Raw genomic sequence first — 18949 nt, 5'->3', positions numbered from 1 at the left:
ACAGTACATAACACTGGCTGCAGAGAGCACAGAGAACAGCAGCGTGAGGTCTGATTACACATCTCTCCAGGGACAATACATAACACTGGCTGCAGAGAGCACAGAGAACAGCAGCGTGAGGTCTGATTACACATCTCTCCAGGGACAATACATAACACTGGCTGCAGAGAGCACAGAGCACAGCAGTGTGAGGTCTGATTACACATCTCTCTAGGGACAATACATAGCACTGGCTGCAGAGAGCACAAAGCACAGCAGTGTGAGGTCTGATTACACATCTCTCCAGGGACAATACATAACACTGGCTGCAGAGAGCACAGAGCACAGCAGTGTGAGGTCTGATTACACATCTCTCCAGAGACAATACATAGCACTGGCTGCAGAGAGCACAGAGCACAGCAGTGTGAGGTCTGATCACACATCTCTCCAGGGACAATACATAACACTGGCTGCAGAGAGCACAGAGCACAGCAATGTGAGGTATGATTACACATCCCTCCAGGGACAATACATAACACTGGCTGCAGAGAGCACAGAGCACAGCAGTGTGAGTTATGATTACACATCTCTCCAGGGATAATACATAACACTGGCTGCAGAGAGCACAGCGCACAGCAGTGTGAGGTATGATTACACATCCCTCCAGGGACAATACATAACACTGGCTGCAGAGAGCACAGAGCACAGCAGTGTGAGGTCTGATCACACATCTCTCCAGGGACAATACATAACACTGGCTGCAGAGAGCACAGAGCACAGCAGTGTGAGGTCTGATTACACATCTCTCCAGGGACAATACATAACACTGGCTGCACAGAGCACAGCAGTGTGAGGTCTGATTACACATCTCTCCAGGGACAATACATAACACTGGCTGCAGAGAGCACAGAGCACAGCAGTGTGAGGTCTGATCACACATCTCTCCAGGGACAATACATAGCACTGGCTGCAGTACTGCCTGGTTCCCTATGTAGTAATAGTTGTAGTTGGTCTCTTCCAGTGATTTTGTGAATGTCGTCTCGGGGAGTTTTGTTACATGTCCTGAGTCTGGTCCTGGCTCTGGTCCTGGCTCTGTAATATTTCCTGCACTTTTCATTAGCCATTCCCTTTAAGCGCTGTCCTTGAGCGGTGATTTTGTGGCGCTCTTTATGCGCGGTCTGGGCAGTACGTCTTCCGTGGGCGCAGATCGCTGTCATCCGGTAATGACTCTTCCTCTCGTGCCCTTGAGGAGCAGCGTTTTCCTCGGCTCTAATAACATTATTTGTATTGTTTTATGATTTTTTTTCATTTTTTTTCCGGCCGCGGTTTCATGGAGATTTGACTATTTCTATTATTTGGAGATGGCGGCTGCCCACGGACATTTAATCAGGGGATGTAAAGCTTCTGTCTGCCGGGAGACCTTGGCTTTTATCTCTCTGTATAATTCTAAGGAGTTTCACAATTTGCTATTTTTTTAAAATATTTTTGCTTCTTTGCAGCTGAATACAAGTCATATACAAGTGCGGTCTGTACTATGTGCAGTTACTTGTGTGGTGTGCGGGGGGCACCAGATTCAGGATTTCTGGCGCCCCCAGCACTGCCCCAACAGAGGGCACCACTTTTTTTTGGTACAACTTTAACATGGGGCGTGCAGTACAATTCAGTCAGACTTTGCATGATAAATCTGGCGCACGGTCCGACTGAGCACCGGACGCCCCCTAATTGGTGTCTCATGATGACTAGAGCAGCCGCGCCACAAAAGGGTCGCATGGGACACATTCGTGGCACAGACACTTCAGCGCAGCAGAGACACCTGGTGGACGTCGGAGGAACTGCCTTAGTGAATCGCCGGAAGACCCAAATCCACCGCAGAGAACGCGCCGCTGGATCGCGATTGGGCAGGGGTAAGTAAATCTGCCCCATTGTGTCCGTATCACCATACATTGGGGCAGATTTACTTACCCGGTCGTGTACCTGAGTTCCTGCATCCGTCGCTTCTGCGCCGAGGTCTTCTTCCTGGTGCTTGTAAGTGCGCTTCTTGCGACACATTTCTAATTGTTAAATCCTGCACGTTGTCCGAATCCTTTGGGTTGTCCGACGGTTTCTGTCGAATGCAAGCCGGAGCTGATGTGCCGAAATGCGTTCGCGTGCGCCAAAATCCCGGGGCAATTCGACGCAAAGCGGAAAGCTTCGGGAAGCCCAACAAAAATGCGTCCGACGGACCCTTAGTAAATGAGCCCCATTGTATCAGTATCACCATACATTGTATCAGTGTCACCATACGTTGTATCAATGAGCTATTATACAGGGGGTCAGTGATCGCTGCTCCAGGAGTCCACGTGCCGCCATACACCCACGTGGTCACAGTTCTGCAATGTTCATGTGACCTTGTATCTTACACTGAGAACATTTCCATTTTGACTCCATTATTTTACAATCTCTCATCACATAAAGCCGTTACATTGGCGCGGACGCCTCTCCGTGGGGAATACAATGCAGCAATTAATATTCACCATCCAGCGATGAGGAGGAGAGATGCGCGATTCATATTTATCTACAACAAGTAAATGAAGTTGTGTCGGCGGCGTCCGAGGGCGGGAGCGGTCCTAATGCCTCCTCACCATTGTCTCATCAAAGACCTTGTAATTCTCCCATTGATATCGTTATTAACACACGGAACATTAGCGGCAGAGACGCGGCGTGTGACCGCCACGCCGTAAATCACTGCGAAAATATGTGGGAGGACAAATTACCCGTCTCAATTTAGAATACAATGTGCGCCGCTGCATCAACTTATCTCCCGGTTTTTCTGCAAATTGTCAGTTTATATTTCCATTTATCTGACAGCTTTTCTGATAACAGAGAACAAAACGTAGAATTTACCATTTCATCGTTCACAGGCAAAACTGACAATTCTCGGGACCTGATATTATATTATCATTGGGCTCAGAGCTCTGGTTTTCTGAAACACTGCTCCAAATCCCCTCCACCGAGACCATAGGGGTCAATCATGTTTGGATAACTAAGGTCACCACTAAAAATGACTCCTTTTGGTCCAAACCTATCTATTAGACCTTGAGATCCGGTTTGGTTTAAATAAGATCCCAGATCGCCATGAAACGTTATTTCTGACGCTCATCGAAGACTGTATCCTACCCCTGCCCAGCTCTGAAGTCCAGAAGAGGTCAGGGGTCCCTGGTCAGGTACATGACCCCGGGGTATGGGAATGGTTGTAGGCAGCTTCCTAGTGTGATCCCACTGAACCCTCTGTGGACAAGTTGGACCTCTAAGACTAGGAAAGACTAGACCAAGACTTGTAAGTCAAGAAAGTGTTCCAGGAACCAGTTATGTGAGCCAGAACCTGACTCCACTAACCATATCTGGAAAACCCACACAGGAAGTGCCCAACTTCCAAGCATCATCGTGCTGAACCCTCGGTGGACCAGTTGAACATCCAAGACTAGAAAATGGAAGACATGTAAACCAAGAAATGGTTCCAGGAACCGGTTATCTGAGGCAGATCCTTGTTACACTAACCATAGCTGGAAAACCCAGGCCAGTTGAAGGACACCTTCCAAGATTCATCCAAATGAACCCTCTGTGGACAAGTTGGACTTCCAAGGCCAGCAAAGGGAAGCCCTCATAGCCAAGAAAAGGGTTCCAGAAACAAGTTATATGAGCCACAACCATGAGTCGCCACCCATAGCTAGAAAACCTCGACAGGTTAGAGGACAACTTCATAGAGTCATCCAACTGAACCCTCTGTGGACAAATTGAATCTTCAGATCAGGAAAAAAAGGGGTCCAGGAGCTGGTTATGTAAGCCACAACCTGGTTCCACTAACCATAGCTGGATAACTCAGATAAGTTGGAGGACAGCTTCCTAGAGGAAAAGATGAGCCTTCAAGACCAGAAAACAGTAGACCTCATAGCCAAATAAGGGTTTGAGGAACTGTTTGTGGGAGCCAGAACATGGTCCCACTAACCATAGCTGGATATCCCAGATATGTAAGAAGACAGCTTCCTAGAGACGTTCCAATGGACCTGCAAAACAAGGAAAAGATTGGAACTCCAAGACAGGGAAATGGAAGATGTCTAAACAGAGGGATGATTCCAGGAATGGGGTAGATGGGCCAGAACCTGGTTCTACTTGCCTACGTTTTAAGCCCCAGACTGGTAAGTGGCCACCTTCGAAGAATCCCCCCACTGAACCTCAACCACGAAAAGTTCTAGAAACCAGGAAAATGGGCAAGGACCTGGTGGTGCTAGCCATGACCATGATGATGCCATGACCATGGAGACGTATATTGATGGGTCATCCCTTTGAACTTGCATCCAAAGAGGCAACTTTAGCTGCTACCTGTTTATCCGACCATGATCCATGGCTCTAGCTAGGAGCTTCGGCTCATGGTTCAACTATTGGAAGTCCTGGAATTTCATCCTGGTTTGGAAGTCCAACTTTTGACCAGTACACATTTCATCAGGACTATTCTCGGAAGCTGCCCAACTTTGTGTTGTCCTGGAACTCTGGTTTCCTGTTCTAGTGATGACCCTGGAAAGTCATCACTCCTACCCATCCAAAGTCCTTGGAAGTCCAACTTCATGCTTGGTGAACTCTATGACAGGTCAGAGAGACAAATCTCGGGAACTGTCCACCTATCCTTCTAGCATTCCCAATCACTCTTAATGGTGTGTGGTCTCACCACTAGAGGGTCCTTGAAATTTTTCTGGTCCAAAAAATGTTTTTGCAAGACGACAAAGCTCCCAATTTGAGGTCCCAAAGACCAGCATTGCCAGGTCCAAGCCCCCACTAAACAGGGTCTATATTAGGGTCAGCATGTCCACTGCCTGCACAAGCCGTAATACCAGGTCCTAGTGCTCTACTGGAGCCTTTCCCAACCATAAAGCTCTGATTTTAATTTTTTTTGGGGACCTGATGAAAGGGATGAAAATTGATGTTTCCAGCCTCAGATAGTAAGGGGTTAAGTCAGTATACACAAAGATCAGACTAGTGGATGCTGCCAGTTGTTGGAAATTTAGTTGAAAGGATTCAAAGGATTTTGAGCTCAGAATCAGAGAAAAATAACATAAAAAGTAAAGCTGGAAAAAGGCTGAGATAAACCTCACCAGGAAATATCTAAAATATGAGATCCCAGAGCAACAGCGCAACGTGCAAATAATGGAACGTACATAAGATAGGATACAGGAGGAAGGATGGAGGGAAGAAGAGACCCCGTATATACATATAGTGAGGAAGAATAAGTGGATGACTGTAACTGTAATCTATCCTACACCTGCCCCTATGTAACTACTATAATACTGCCTCTATGTAACTACTATAATACTGCCTCTATGTAACTACTATAATACTGCCTCTATGTAACTACTATAATACTGCCTCTATGTAACTACTATAATACTGCCCCCTATGTACAGGAATATAACTACTATAATACTGCCCCCTATGTACAAGGATATAACTACTATAATACTGCGCCCTATGTACAGGAATATAACTACTATAATACTACCCCCTATGTACAGGAATATAACTACTATAATACTGCCCCCTATGTACAGGAATATAACTACTATAATACTGCCCCTATGTACAAGAATATAACTACTATAATACTGCCCCCTATGTACAAGAATATAACTACTATAATACTGCCCCCTATGTACAGAAATATAACTACTATAATACTGCCCCCTATGTACAAGAATATAACTACTATAATACTGCCCCCTATGTACAAGAATATAACTACTATAATACTGCCCCCTATGTACAGAAATATAACTACTATAATACTGCCCCCTATGTACAGGAATATAACTACTATAATACTGCCTTCTATGTACAAGAATATAACTACTATAATACTGCCCCCCTATGTACAGGAATATAACTACTATAATACTGCCCCCCTATGTACAGGAATATAACTACTATAATACTGCCCCCCTATGTACAGGAATATAACTACTATAATACTGCCCCCTATGTACAAGAATATAACTACTATAATACTACCCCCTATGTACAAGAATATAACTACTATAATACTGCCCCCTATGTACAGGGATATAACTACTATAATACTGCCCCCTATGTACAAGAATATAACTACTATAATACTGCCCCCTATGTGCAAGAATATAACTACTATAATACTGCCCCCTATGTACAGGAATATAACTACTATAATACTGCCCCCTATGTACAGGAATATAACTACTATAATACTGCCTCCTATGTACAAGAATATAACTACTATAATACTGCCCCCTATGTACAAGAATATAACTACTATAATACAGCCCCCTATGTACAGGAATATAACTACTATAATACTGCCTCCTATGTACAAGAATATAACTACTATAATACTGCCCCCTATGTACAAGAATATAACTACTATAATACTGCCCCCTATGTACAAGAATATAACTACTATAATACAGCCCCCTATGTACAGGAATATAACTACTATAATACTGCCCCCTATGTACAAGAATATAACTACTATAATACTGCCCCCTATGTACAGGAATATAACTACTATAATACTGCCCCCTATGTACAGGAATATAACTACTATAATACTGCCCCCCATGTACAGGAATATAACTACTATAATACTGCCTCCTATGTACAGGAATATAACTACTATAATACTGCTCCCTATGTACAGGAATATAACTACTATAATACTGCCCCCCATGTACAGGAATATAACTACTATAATGCTGCCCCCTATGTACAGGAATATAACTACTATAATGCTGCCCCCTATGTACAAGAATATAACTACTATAATACTGCCCCCTATGTACAAGAATATAACTACTATAATACTGCCCCCTATGTACAAGAATATAACTACTATAATACAGCCCCCTATGTACAGGAATATAACTACTATAATACTGCCCCCTATGTACAAGAATATAACTACTATAATACTGCCCCCTATGTACAAGAATATAACTACTATAATACTGCCCCTATGTACAAGAATATAACTACTATAATACTGCCCCCTATGTACAAGAATATAACTACTATAATACTGCCCCCTATGTACAGGAATATAACTACTATAATACTGCCCCCTATGTACAGGAATATAACTACTATAATACTGCCCCCTATGTACAAGAATATAACTACTATAATACTGCCCCCTGTGTACAAGAATATAACTACTATAATACTGCCCCCTATGTACAGGAATATAACTACTATAATACTGCCCCTATGTACAAGAATATAACTACTATAATACTGCCCCCTATGTACAGGAATATAACTACTATAATACTGCCCCCTATGTACAAGAATATAACTACTATAATACCGCCCCCTATGTACAGGAATATAACTACTATAATACTGCCTCCTATGTACAGGAATATAACTACTATAATACTGCCCCCTATGTACAGGAATATAACTACTATAATACTGCCCCCTATGTACAAGAATATAACTACTATAATACCGCCCCCTATGTACAGGAATATAACTACTATAATACTGCCTCCTATGTACAGGAATATAACTACTATAATACTGTCCCCTATGTACAGGAATATAACTACTATAATACTGCCCCCTATGTACAAGAATATAACTACTATAATACTGTCCCCTATGTACAGGAATATAACTACTATAATACTGCCCCCTATGTACAAGAATATAACTACTATAATACTGCCCCTATGTACAAGAATATAACTACTATAATACTGCCCCCTATGTACAGGAATATAACTACTATAATACTGCCCTCTATGTACAGGAATATAACTACTATAATACTGCCCCCTATGTACAGGAATATAACTACTATAATACTGCCCCCTATGTACAAGAATATAACTACTATAATACTGCCCCCTATGTACAGGAATATAACTACTATAATACTGCCCCCTATGTAGAAGAATATAACTACTATAATACTGCCCCCTATGTACAGGGATATAACTACTATAATACTGCCCGCTATGTACAGGAATATAACTACTATAATACTGCCCCCTATGTAGAAGAATATAACTACTATAATACTGCCCCCTATGTACAAGAATATAACTACTATAATACTGCCCCCTATGTACAGGAATATAACTACTATAATACTGCCCCCTATGTACAAGAATATAACTACTATAATACTGCCCCCTATGTACAGGAATATAACTACTATAATACTGCCCCCTATGTACAGGAATATAACTACTATAATACTGCCCCTATGTACAAGAATATAACTACTATAATACTGCCCCCTATGTACAGGAATATAACTACTATAATACTGCCCCCTATGTACAAGAATATAACTACTATAATACTGCCCCCTATGTACAAGAATATAACTACTATAATACTGCCCCCTATGTATGTGATGTAGCCGCTCCTCCTGTTCCTGGTGGATGTGTGCAGGTTGCAGGAGGTGACAGATGTTATGTACACATTTCCATTATTAGTGTATTTGTGACTCCCCTTCGTGTAATGATTGGGGAGGTGTTGGGATCACATAGCGTGCGGCGTCCTCCGTGTCTGGGTGTAGTAGAAGCCGCTGTATATCGCTGTCTCGCCATTGTGTATCTGTTCCGTTCCTCCTTCCCTTTCTGGTCAGTAATTTTCCGTTACTTTCATCTTTAATCAATCCAATTATCCAAAGCTACAAATTAGCGGCGCGGCGATGTATCATTTGTGGCTCCCGGGGGCCGCGTGCTTAATGCTAATAGCGGGGATGTAGCCGGGCACCGCTGAGTTACGGCTGCCAGTTATAGACACAAGATATTTTATGCTTCAGGTTTTAAAAATAAAAGAAAAGATAAATTTCCGGATAAAATTACCAATTTATGAAACATGTGAATATTTCAGGTTCCGAGAAGCGTCGACGTCCTCGCCGCGGCGGATAAACCGGAGGAAATTCATGAAGTTCTGTCTGCAAAATGATATGATATTTACATTCTAGACGGAAAAAATAGAATAAAGCGGAGTCATGTTTATCCGTCCCCGAAGCCCCATAAATCCTCGGCGGCTCGATTAAAGGAGCGGCGCGCTGTTGTTTTTGCTTGTTACATTCGTCAGTAAGTAATCAAAGCAATTACACGTGATGTAAGGTCTGGAGCTCCGCACATAAATTATTGCTACTTAGCGGAGTCTCGCCCGGTGGAGTGACTGCTCCCGTGTTATCATGTGCCACGAGTCATGGAGAAACCGGGAGCACCCCCATGATTGACAGATCCGTGACTGATACATGTACAGGGACATTTAAAGGGATAGACAGACCCAAAAGCAGACATCCTGAGTATTGACAGCACTGAGAATACAGGAGAGAAAAAGCTATTAAAACTATCAAACAGAGAACCCAAAATCCCTCCAGATGGGACACCAGACCAAACAAATACAGACATTAGATCACACATCCTGATTACAGGAAAGCAGACGAGACACCATGAACAAATACAGACCCCAGACCCAATTTAAAAGCACACCCAACACCAGAACCTTTAATTACAGACCCCAGCCCCGATTTTAAAAACCCACCCAACACCAGATCATTTAATTACAGACCCCAGCCCCGATTTTAAAAACCCACCCAACACCAGATCATTTAATTACAGACCCCAGCCCTGATTTTAAAAACACACCCAACACCAGATCTTTTAAATACAGACTCCAGGCCCCAATTTTAAAAACACACCCAACACCAGGTCTTTTAATTACAGACCCCAGCCCCGATTTTAAAAACACACCCAACACCAGGTCTTTTAAATACAGACCCCAGACCCGATTTTAAAAACACACCCAACACCAGATCTTTTAAATACAGACCCCAGACCCGATCTAAAAAAAACCCACCCAACACCAGATCATTTAAATACAGACCCCAGCCCCAATTTTAAAAACACACCCAACACCAGATCATTTAATTAAAGACCCCAGCCCCAATTTTAAAACACACCCAACACCAGATCTTTTAAATACAGACCCCAGACCCGATTTAAAAAAACACACCCAACACCAGATCCTTTAAATACAGACCCCAGCCCCAATTTTAAAAACACACCCAACACCAGATCCTTTAAAAACAGACCCCAGACCCGATTTTAAAAACACACCAAACACCAGATCCTTTAAAAACAGACCCCAGACCCGATTTCAAAAACACGCCCAACACCAGATCCTTTAATTACAGACCCCAGACCCGATTTTAAAAACACGCCCAACACCAGATCTTTTAATCACAGGCTCCAGATCTGGCATAAGAACAAACTCCAGATCAGATCCTTTGAATGCAGACCTGGGTCTAAAAACACACCCCAAACAAAATCTTTTAAATACAGACCCCAGACCAGATCCCCTAAGGACTGCAAGCCAAACTCCATAAACACTGACAACAACTCCCTGAATACAGGACAGCAGGAACCATCTAAACAAATACAGACCCCAGTCCACCTAAATACAAACCAGACCACAATAATACAGGAAAGCGGACCTGATACAGACCCCAGACCATGCACTCAGATACCAACCCCCAACAAGACCTCCCAAATAGACCAGATCCCATAAGTCTGGTCCTATTAAACAAATACAGACTCCCAAACAACCAAAATACAGACCCTATAAATGCAGACCCCAGACCTTACTCCCTAAATACAGACATTTGACCAACTAAGTTCACGAACCCATAAATACAGAAACCAGATGCCATATATTAGTACCAACCTCCTCTATATAATCCCTCTACCAGACCAGTAAATACTGACCCCCAGCCCTAGCACCTTAGACCCTCTAGATATAGACCCCAGACCAGATTCTCTTAATTCCTGATAGCAGACAAGAACCCAAAAATACAGGACCCCAGCCCAGGCTTCTACACAAGTCCAGACCCCAGACCAGACTCCCTAAATCCAGACTGCACTCTCCATATGTATCCCACAAACAAGTGCAGAAACAAGGATTGAAAGCAGCTTTGGATGTGAGTGGAAAAATATTCTCACTTCACTTCTTAGATTTTTGTGTTCCCATGAGGATGAGGCAGCACTCAGTGATCCTAATTCCTCCATATTGTCATACGAGCAGATGGTCGTCCTCAGCGTCAGGGAAACGCGAAGCATCTGATTGCGCTAAAAATAACCCGAGACCCAGGGAGGACATCGAAAAGTTATATGTGCCACTCTATATGTGTCGCTCTATATGTGTGTCAGTCTATGTGTGTCACTCTATACACTCACCGGCCACTTTATTAGGTGCACCATGCTAGTAACGGGTTGGACCCCCTTTTGCCTTCAGAACTTCCTCAATTCTTCGTGGCATAGATACAACAAGGTGCTGGAAGCTCCTCAGAGATTTTGGTCCATATTGACATGATGGCATCACACAGTTGCCGCAGATTTGTCGGCTGCACATCCATGATGCGAATCTCCCGTTCCACCACATCCCAAAGATGCTCTATTGGATTGAGATCTGGTGACTGTGGAGGCCATTTGTGTCCAGTGACCTCATTGTCATGTTCAAGAAACCAGTCTGAGATGATTCCAGCTTTATGACATGGCGCATTATCCTGCTGAAAGTAGCCATCAGATGTTACAGGGTACATTGTGCTCATAAAGGGATGGACATGGTCAGCAACAATACTCAGGTAGGCTGTGGCGTTGTACCAAGGGGCCCAAAGACACCATGACACCACCACCACCAGCCTGACCCGCTGATACAAGGCAGGATGGATCCATGACACCACCACCACCAGCCTGACCCGCTGATACAAGGCAGGATGGATCCATGACACCAGCACCACCAGCCTGAGCCGCTGATACAAGGCAGGATGGATCCATGACACCACCACCACCAGCCTGAGCCACTGATACAAGGCAGGATGGATCCATGACACCACCACCACCAGCCTGACCCGCTGATACAAGGCAGGATGGATCCATGACACCACCACCACCAGCCTGAGCCGCTGATACAAGGCAGGATGGATCCATGACACCACCACCACCAGCCTGAGCCGCTGATACAAGGCAGGATGGATCCATGACACCACCACCACCAGCCTGAGCCGCTGATACAAGGCAGGATGGATCCATGACACCACCACCACCAGCCTGACCCGCTGATACAAGGCAGGATGGATCCATGACACCACCACCACCAGCCTGACCCGCTGATACAAGGCAGGATGGATTCATGACACCACCACCACCAGCCTGAGCCGCTGATACAAGGCAGGATGGATCCATGACACCAGCACCACCAGCCTGAGCCGCTGATACAAGGCAGGATGGATCCATGACACCACCACCACCAGCCTGACCCGCTGATACAAGGCAGGATGGATCCATGACACCACCACCACCAGCCTGAGCCGCTGATACAAGGCAGGATGGATCCATGACACCACCACCACCAGCCTGAGCCGCTGATACAAGGCAGGATGGATCCATGACACCACCACCACCAGCCTGAGCCGCTGATACAAGGCAGGATGGATCCATGACACCACCACCACCAGCCTGACCCGCTGATACAAGGCAGGATGGATCCGCGCTTTCATGTTGTTGTACCAAATTCTGACCCTACCATCCGAATGTCGCAGCAGAAATCGAGACTCATCAGACCAGACAACGTTTTTCCAATCTTCTACTGTCGAATTTCGATGAGCTTGTGCAAATTGTAGCCTCAGTTTCCTGTTCTTAGCTGAAAGGAGTGGCACCCGGTGTGGTCTTCTGCTGCTGTAGCCCATCTGCCTCAAAGTTGGACGTACTGTGCGTTCAGAGATGCTCTTCTGCCTACCTTGGTTATAACGGGTGGCGATTTGAGTCACTGTTGCCTTTCTATCAGCTCGAACCAGTCTGCCCATTCTCCTCTGACCTCTGGCATCAACAAGGCATTTCCGCCCACAGAACTGCCGCTCACTGGATGTTTTTTCTTTTTCGGACCATTCTCTGTAAACCCTAGAGATGGTTGTGCGTGAAAATCCCAGTAGATCAGCAGTTTCTGAAATACTCAGACCAGCCCTTCTGGCACCAACAACCATGCCACATTCAAAGGCCACAAATCACCTTTCTTCCCCATACTGATGCTCGGGAGAACTGCAGGAGATTGTCCTGACCATGTCTACATCCCTAAATGCACTGAGCTGCCGCCATGTGATTGGCTGATTAGAAATTAAGTGTTAACGAGCAGTTGGACAGGTGTACCTAATAAAGTGGCCGGTGAGTGTATGTGTGCCACTCTATATGTGCCGTTCTATATGTGCCTCTCTATATGGGTCACTCTATATGTGCCACTCTATATGTGTGCCACTCTATATGTGTGTCAGTCTATGTGTGTCACTCTATATGTGTGTCACTCTATGTGTGCCACTCTATATGTGTGCCACTCTATATGTGTCACTCTATATGTGTGTCACTCTATATGTGCCGCTCAATATGTGTCACTCTATATGTGTCACTCTATATGTGTCACTCTATATGTGTCACTCTATATGTGTGTCACTCTTTATGTGCCGCTCTATATGTGTGTCACTATATGGTTCAAACTAAGAATCCAGAGGGTTTAAACTCCAGACATACATCCCAGAGGGTGCAGACCGCAGCTTCTGAGAGTTTCAGACCTCAGAATAAGAATCCAGAATGTTTAGACCCCAGAAGTTTTTTAGACCTCACACCATGACTAAAGTCTCTATCCAAAATTGTTTTAGTCCGTACTGTAGACTTTAAATCCAGACCTCATATAATAAAACATTTTCCATCCCAAATCTAAATGCTACAGTATTTAACCCCCCGACTAAGTCCCCGTAATGTTTCCGTCCCCGGACGCAGCCTCCGTTATTCGGTCCAGTGATGCCAGGACACGGCGCTCTCAGATACAATGTTGCAATTATTTCCTGTAGAATTCCTCATAGATGAGCGCTGCAATCTGATTGGTTGCTGTGGGCTCTAGTGTTGATAATCTTCTGGCGTGATCTCATCACTTTCCTCCTGTGATGTCAGCGTCGCCCCATTGTCCGCACTTCACTGTATCTTCTCCTGACTCCGCACTTGCAGGATTTGCGCAGCCGTTTTCCTTATCTGACACTATTCCACGTTATTATTTTGTTGCGCAGGAATTATAGACGTTTCGTTATTTGTCTTATCGCCGCGCCGTTCTGGGGGAAGCGGATAAGGGAGTCGCGTCCGTGGCTTTGTTATAAGGAACAATTAATATTTCAATGTTCTGCCCGGGTACATGCATTGTGCCATGTTTATTAGAGCTCTGCTACACCGTACAAACCCAACTCACCGACAACGGCTCTGACTACATCTCACAAAGTCAGCTCAGCTCTGCTACATCTCACTAGATGACCATACAGGCTGCACAAAGTGTGTAATCAGACCTGTGTGTGTTCTTAGTAGCAGCAGGACTGTGAAATATGGATATATATTACAAGATTGCACTAGGGAATGTGTCCTCACACTGCTGTGCTCTGTGCTCCCTGCAGTCGGTTTAATCTTTTGTCCTTGGAGATATGTGTAAACGTATCTTTTTGTATGTTGTACAGCAGGACTCTGAAACAAGGATTTATATTCCAGGATTGTAGCTTTTCCAAGTGCACTGGGGTTGTGTCCTCACACTGCTGTGCTCTTATATATGTGCATCAAACTGGTACAAAACCCCTTCCCATTAAAGTTGCTGCAGGTTTCTGGTTGTATACTTCATTGGTTACTTAGAGCAAAATGGAAGGGTAAAGGTGCAGTTGAGTTTAGGGGACACAGGGCACAGCAGTGTGAGGACACACCACCATTGTACTTGTAGATGCTCCAATCCTGGAATATGAACCCATATTTTACGTTTTACAAACAAAGAAATTATTAAACGGCTCTCCAGGAACAATACCTAACACTGGCTGCACAGAGCACAACAGTGTGAGGACTTTGAGAAGCTACAATCCTGGAATTTAAATCCATATATTACAGTCCTGCTGTTACTAACAACATACACATCTCTCTAGGGTCATTATACAAAACTGGCTGCAGAGAGCCCAGAGCACAACAGTGTGAGGACACGCCCCTGGAGAAGCTACAATCCTGGAATATAAATCCATATATCACAGTCCTGCTGCTACTACAATATACCATACACAAGGTCTGATTATGCAGATCTCCAGGGACATTACATAACACTGGCTGCAGAGAGCACAGAGCACAGCAGTGTGAGGTATGATTACACATCACTCCAGGGGCAATACCTGACACTGACTGCAGAGAGCCCAGAGCACAGCAGTGTGAGGACACGCCTCTGGAGAAGCTACAATCCTGGAATATAAATCCATATATCACAGTCCTTCTGCTACTACAATATACACAATATACCATACACAGCAGTCTGATTACGCAGATCTCCAGGGACAATACATAACACTGGCTGCAGAGAGCACAGAGCACAGCAGTGTGAGGTCTGATTACACATCTCTCCAGGGACAATACATAACACTGGCACAGAGCACAGCAGTGTGAGGTCTGATTACACATCTCTCCAGGGACAATACATAACACTGGCTGCAGAGAGCACAGAGCACAGCAGTGTGAGGTCTGATTACACATCTCTCCAGGGACAATACATAACACTGGCTGCAGAGAGCACAGAGCACAGCAGTGTGAGGTCTGATTACACATCTCTCCAGGGACATTACATAACACTGGCTGCAGAGAGCACAGAGCACAGCAGTGTGAGGTCTGATTACACATCTCTCCAGGGACAATACATAACACTGACAGCACAGAGCACAGCAGTGTGAGGACACACCCCCAGTACAATCCTGGAATATAAATCCATCCTCACACTGCTGCTACTTACAGCTTACACAAAGGTCTGATTACACAGCTCATTACCTGCAGAAGTTTAAATGATTGTATAATGAAGAATTCTCTCTCTAGTATATGTTGCCTTGTCAGTTCATCACTATTTGCAGGATCTCTGCTTGCTGTTGGTGAATGATCACTTACTGTATACCCTGCACATGTGATACCTCGTCAGAGGATAGGAGATTTATACTGTCTTGTTTAGTTCATTGCACAAGCTAAATTGACACACTGTAACAAACCCTCAGCTATGAACCTAATTTAGCAATGATGTACAGAGGGAGTGGACGTTAGTGCATCAGTTACCTCACTGTCTAGACCTGACAGCATCACATCCAAAATGGAAAACATATGACCTGTGTGTAAGAGAATTACATGGAGGAGCAAGTGCTGTGAATGTTACACCTTTACACCGCCACGGATCTGCCCATTATGTCACCTAATAGCTTGGGGCCACACACTGATGTCCTATGGAGGAGCAAGGAGCAATAGACTCCCAGCTCTACCATGTGAGTACAGCTGTGGCCCTATAGCCCCTGCCTGTAGGATCCTGCCCCTGCCTGTAGGACCCCACCCCTGCCTGTAGAACCCTACCCCTGCCTGTAGGACCCCACCCCTGCCTGTAGGACCCCACCCCTGCCTGTAGGACCCTACCCCTGCCTGTAGGATCCTGCCCCTGCCTGTAGGACCCCACCCCTGCCTGTCGGACCCCACCCCTGCCTGTAGGACCCTACCCCTGCCTGTAGGACCCCGCCCCTGCCTGTAGGACCCCGCCCCTATATTTCTCTATGAATAATGAGCCATTTCTTCTGTGTTTTTCAGTGTATTGAACCGGACACCTATGCACCTCATCCGAGAAATCATCCTAGTGGACGACTACAGCGAGAACCGTGAGTAACATTAAAGGGGCGGATGATTTTTGTGTGTCCCAATAGAGAATTTGTCTAGTATTTAGGACCCATAAGTCACATGCAGAGAGGGCCTGCAGCTCTGGAGGACTCACCGTGTCCATGTGTTACAGACCTAGTCCATTGGTTCTGATAAAAGTGGTGTAATACCTCTTTTCCCCAGAGGTGGTGCTGTAGAGGGTGCTGGCTGCTGGTTCTCCCACAGATCACAGCTGATCGATTCTGATCTCAGGAAATGACCAAGGTCTGACCCCTGTAACAGGATGGAGCTGTGATTGGTTGCTGTGGGTCGCAGTCTTGCCCATGGTCTGGGGTCTGATTATAGTCTAAGGGTCTGGTCCGGGGTCTGATAGTAATATAGGAGTCTGGTCCGGGGTCTGATAGTAATATCAGGATCTGGTCTGGGGTCTGATGTTAATATTAGTGTCTGGTCTGGGGTCTGATATTTATATGGGGGTAGGGGTGTAACTAGGAAAGGTAGGGCCCCATAGCAGACTTCTGAATGGGGCCCCTTTACCCCCTAATATATGGGTCTGTTGTGAGGTCTGATAATAATAGAGAAGTCTGGTCTGGGGTCTGATATTAATATTGGGGTCTGGTCTGGGGTCTGGTATTAATAAAGGGGTAGGGGCATAACTAGGAAAGGTAGGGCCCCATAGCAGACTTCTGAATGGGGCCCCCTTTACCTCCTCCAAAAATATACATAATTATATGTTCCTACAGTTTTACACTGATATATACATGTATACACTTACACATGTCTGCCCCAGTAGCTGCTGACCACATGGGGGCGCTACATGCCAGGAATTAGAGATGAGAGACCCCCAGTCCTGACGTCAGCTGTCCCCTCCCCTGACATTTCATGCTGTGACTGTGGAGGATGTGACCTGTTATATGCACATTATCCTGCTCAATGTGCGGTATAATATGTATATAATGGGGCACATCTTCCATTCTTTAGTGTGTCAGGTTGGATGCCGGGGCCCCCTGACACTATGGGCCCCATAGCAGCTGCTATCCCTGTAGTTACACCCCTGTGTAGTGGTCTGGTCTGGGGTCTGACCGTCTGGGCTCATAATGAGAAGAGGAGGACCCCATCTATAATGTCATTATGGCCAATGAGGGTCCACTTAACCCATCAATGAGACTATTGGCCCCTGGAGAGAGGTTACTACAGGTAGAGAAGCCCCCTAATGAAGCCGCCATTACTCTGACCCCGGACATGAATCTCCAGCGCAATTTTCACACCAAACGCTTTAATAAACAGGAATGAAGACGCTGCACAAAGCGATTGTCCCCCAGGGACCCCCGGAGATCATTAGGAACCTTAACTACATCTCCAGTACACGGGATTGTGACTAATGACCCCCAGAATCCTCCCGCTACTAATGGATGACTTTAATAAGTTTTAATGGATTCTTTAACTCCCTTTAATTCTGCAATAAGAAGTCAGGAGAGGAAATGAAGTGTTACAGTAACGAGCGGCTCCGCTGAATTATCCATGAAGGGAAGGGGTAGCATGGGTTAAAGGGGTCTCCAAATGTAGGGGGTGACCTCAGCCAAAAGGATCATGTGACATCTGGATGTTTATGACTTGTGATTTACATCAGTGTGTCCTTACACTGCTGTGCTCTGAGCTCTGTGCCCCGCCCCTCTGCTCTGAGTCACAGCTGAGGTTTCCACCAGGAACTTACACCATTCAAAAGAGAACTTTTACATTTGGGATCTGCATTAATTAAGCAGGGGGAGTGGCCTACTCAAAAGATACAATTCCAGCTCTGCTACATCTGTATACAGTCTCACTATAAGCGAGAGGATACACATTTAAAGGGAACCTGTCACCAGGTTTTACCCCACTTACCTACCAGCCACCTCAAGTGGGTTATAAAATATCCTTTGTAGAATTCCCTCTTTTATGCAAAACCTCACCCGCTTATCTATGACAAATGTCTTCCCAAGTCAGGGAAATATGACTCTTCTCACCTCATTTTGACTAGAAATGAGTCAAGTTTAGTTGTTGCAGGGGGAGTGTCACTTCAGAAGCCCCTATGTTTTTTTTTTTCTATAGCACCTAGAAACTTGCTGCTGGTGTCATATTAAAGATAAGGTTCACTTGTGGTTCTATAACCTAAAGAACAAGAGAGCGCTTATTATTAATTATTATTAATAATTATTATTATTATT

At 45.0% G+C, this 18949-nt stretch overlaps 1 protein-coding gene across 1 annotated transcript in view; it reads left to right on the top strand.

The window, feature by feature from the left end:
* The window catches only part of GALNT14 (polypeptide N-acetylgalactosaminyltransferase 14), a 357711-nt gene that overhangs the window by 256067 nt on the left and 82695 nt on the right, over positions 1 to 18949 (top strand). The window contains exon 4 of the mRNA XM_072139983.1: positions 16680 to 16747. Coding sequence (XP_071996084.1) covers positions 16680 to 16747 — 68 coding nt within the window. The remainder of the gene's footprint in view (positions 1 to 16679; positions 16748 to 18949) is intronic.

Source organism: Engystomops pustulosus, chromosome 3 (assembly GCF_040894005.1).
Source record: "Engystomops pustulosus chromosome 3, aEngPut4.maternal, whole genome shotgun sequence".
Lineage (NCBI taxonomy): Eukaryota > Metazoa > Chordata > Amphibia > Anura > Leptodactylidae > Engystomops > Engystomops pustulosus.
The sequence above is the reverse complement of the archived record's forward strand: the minus strand, read 5'-3'. Positions and strand labels throughout refer to the sequence as shown.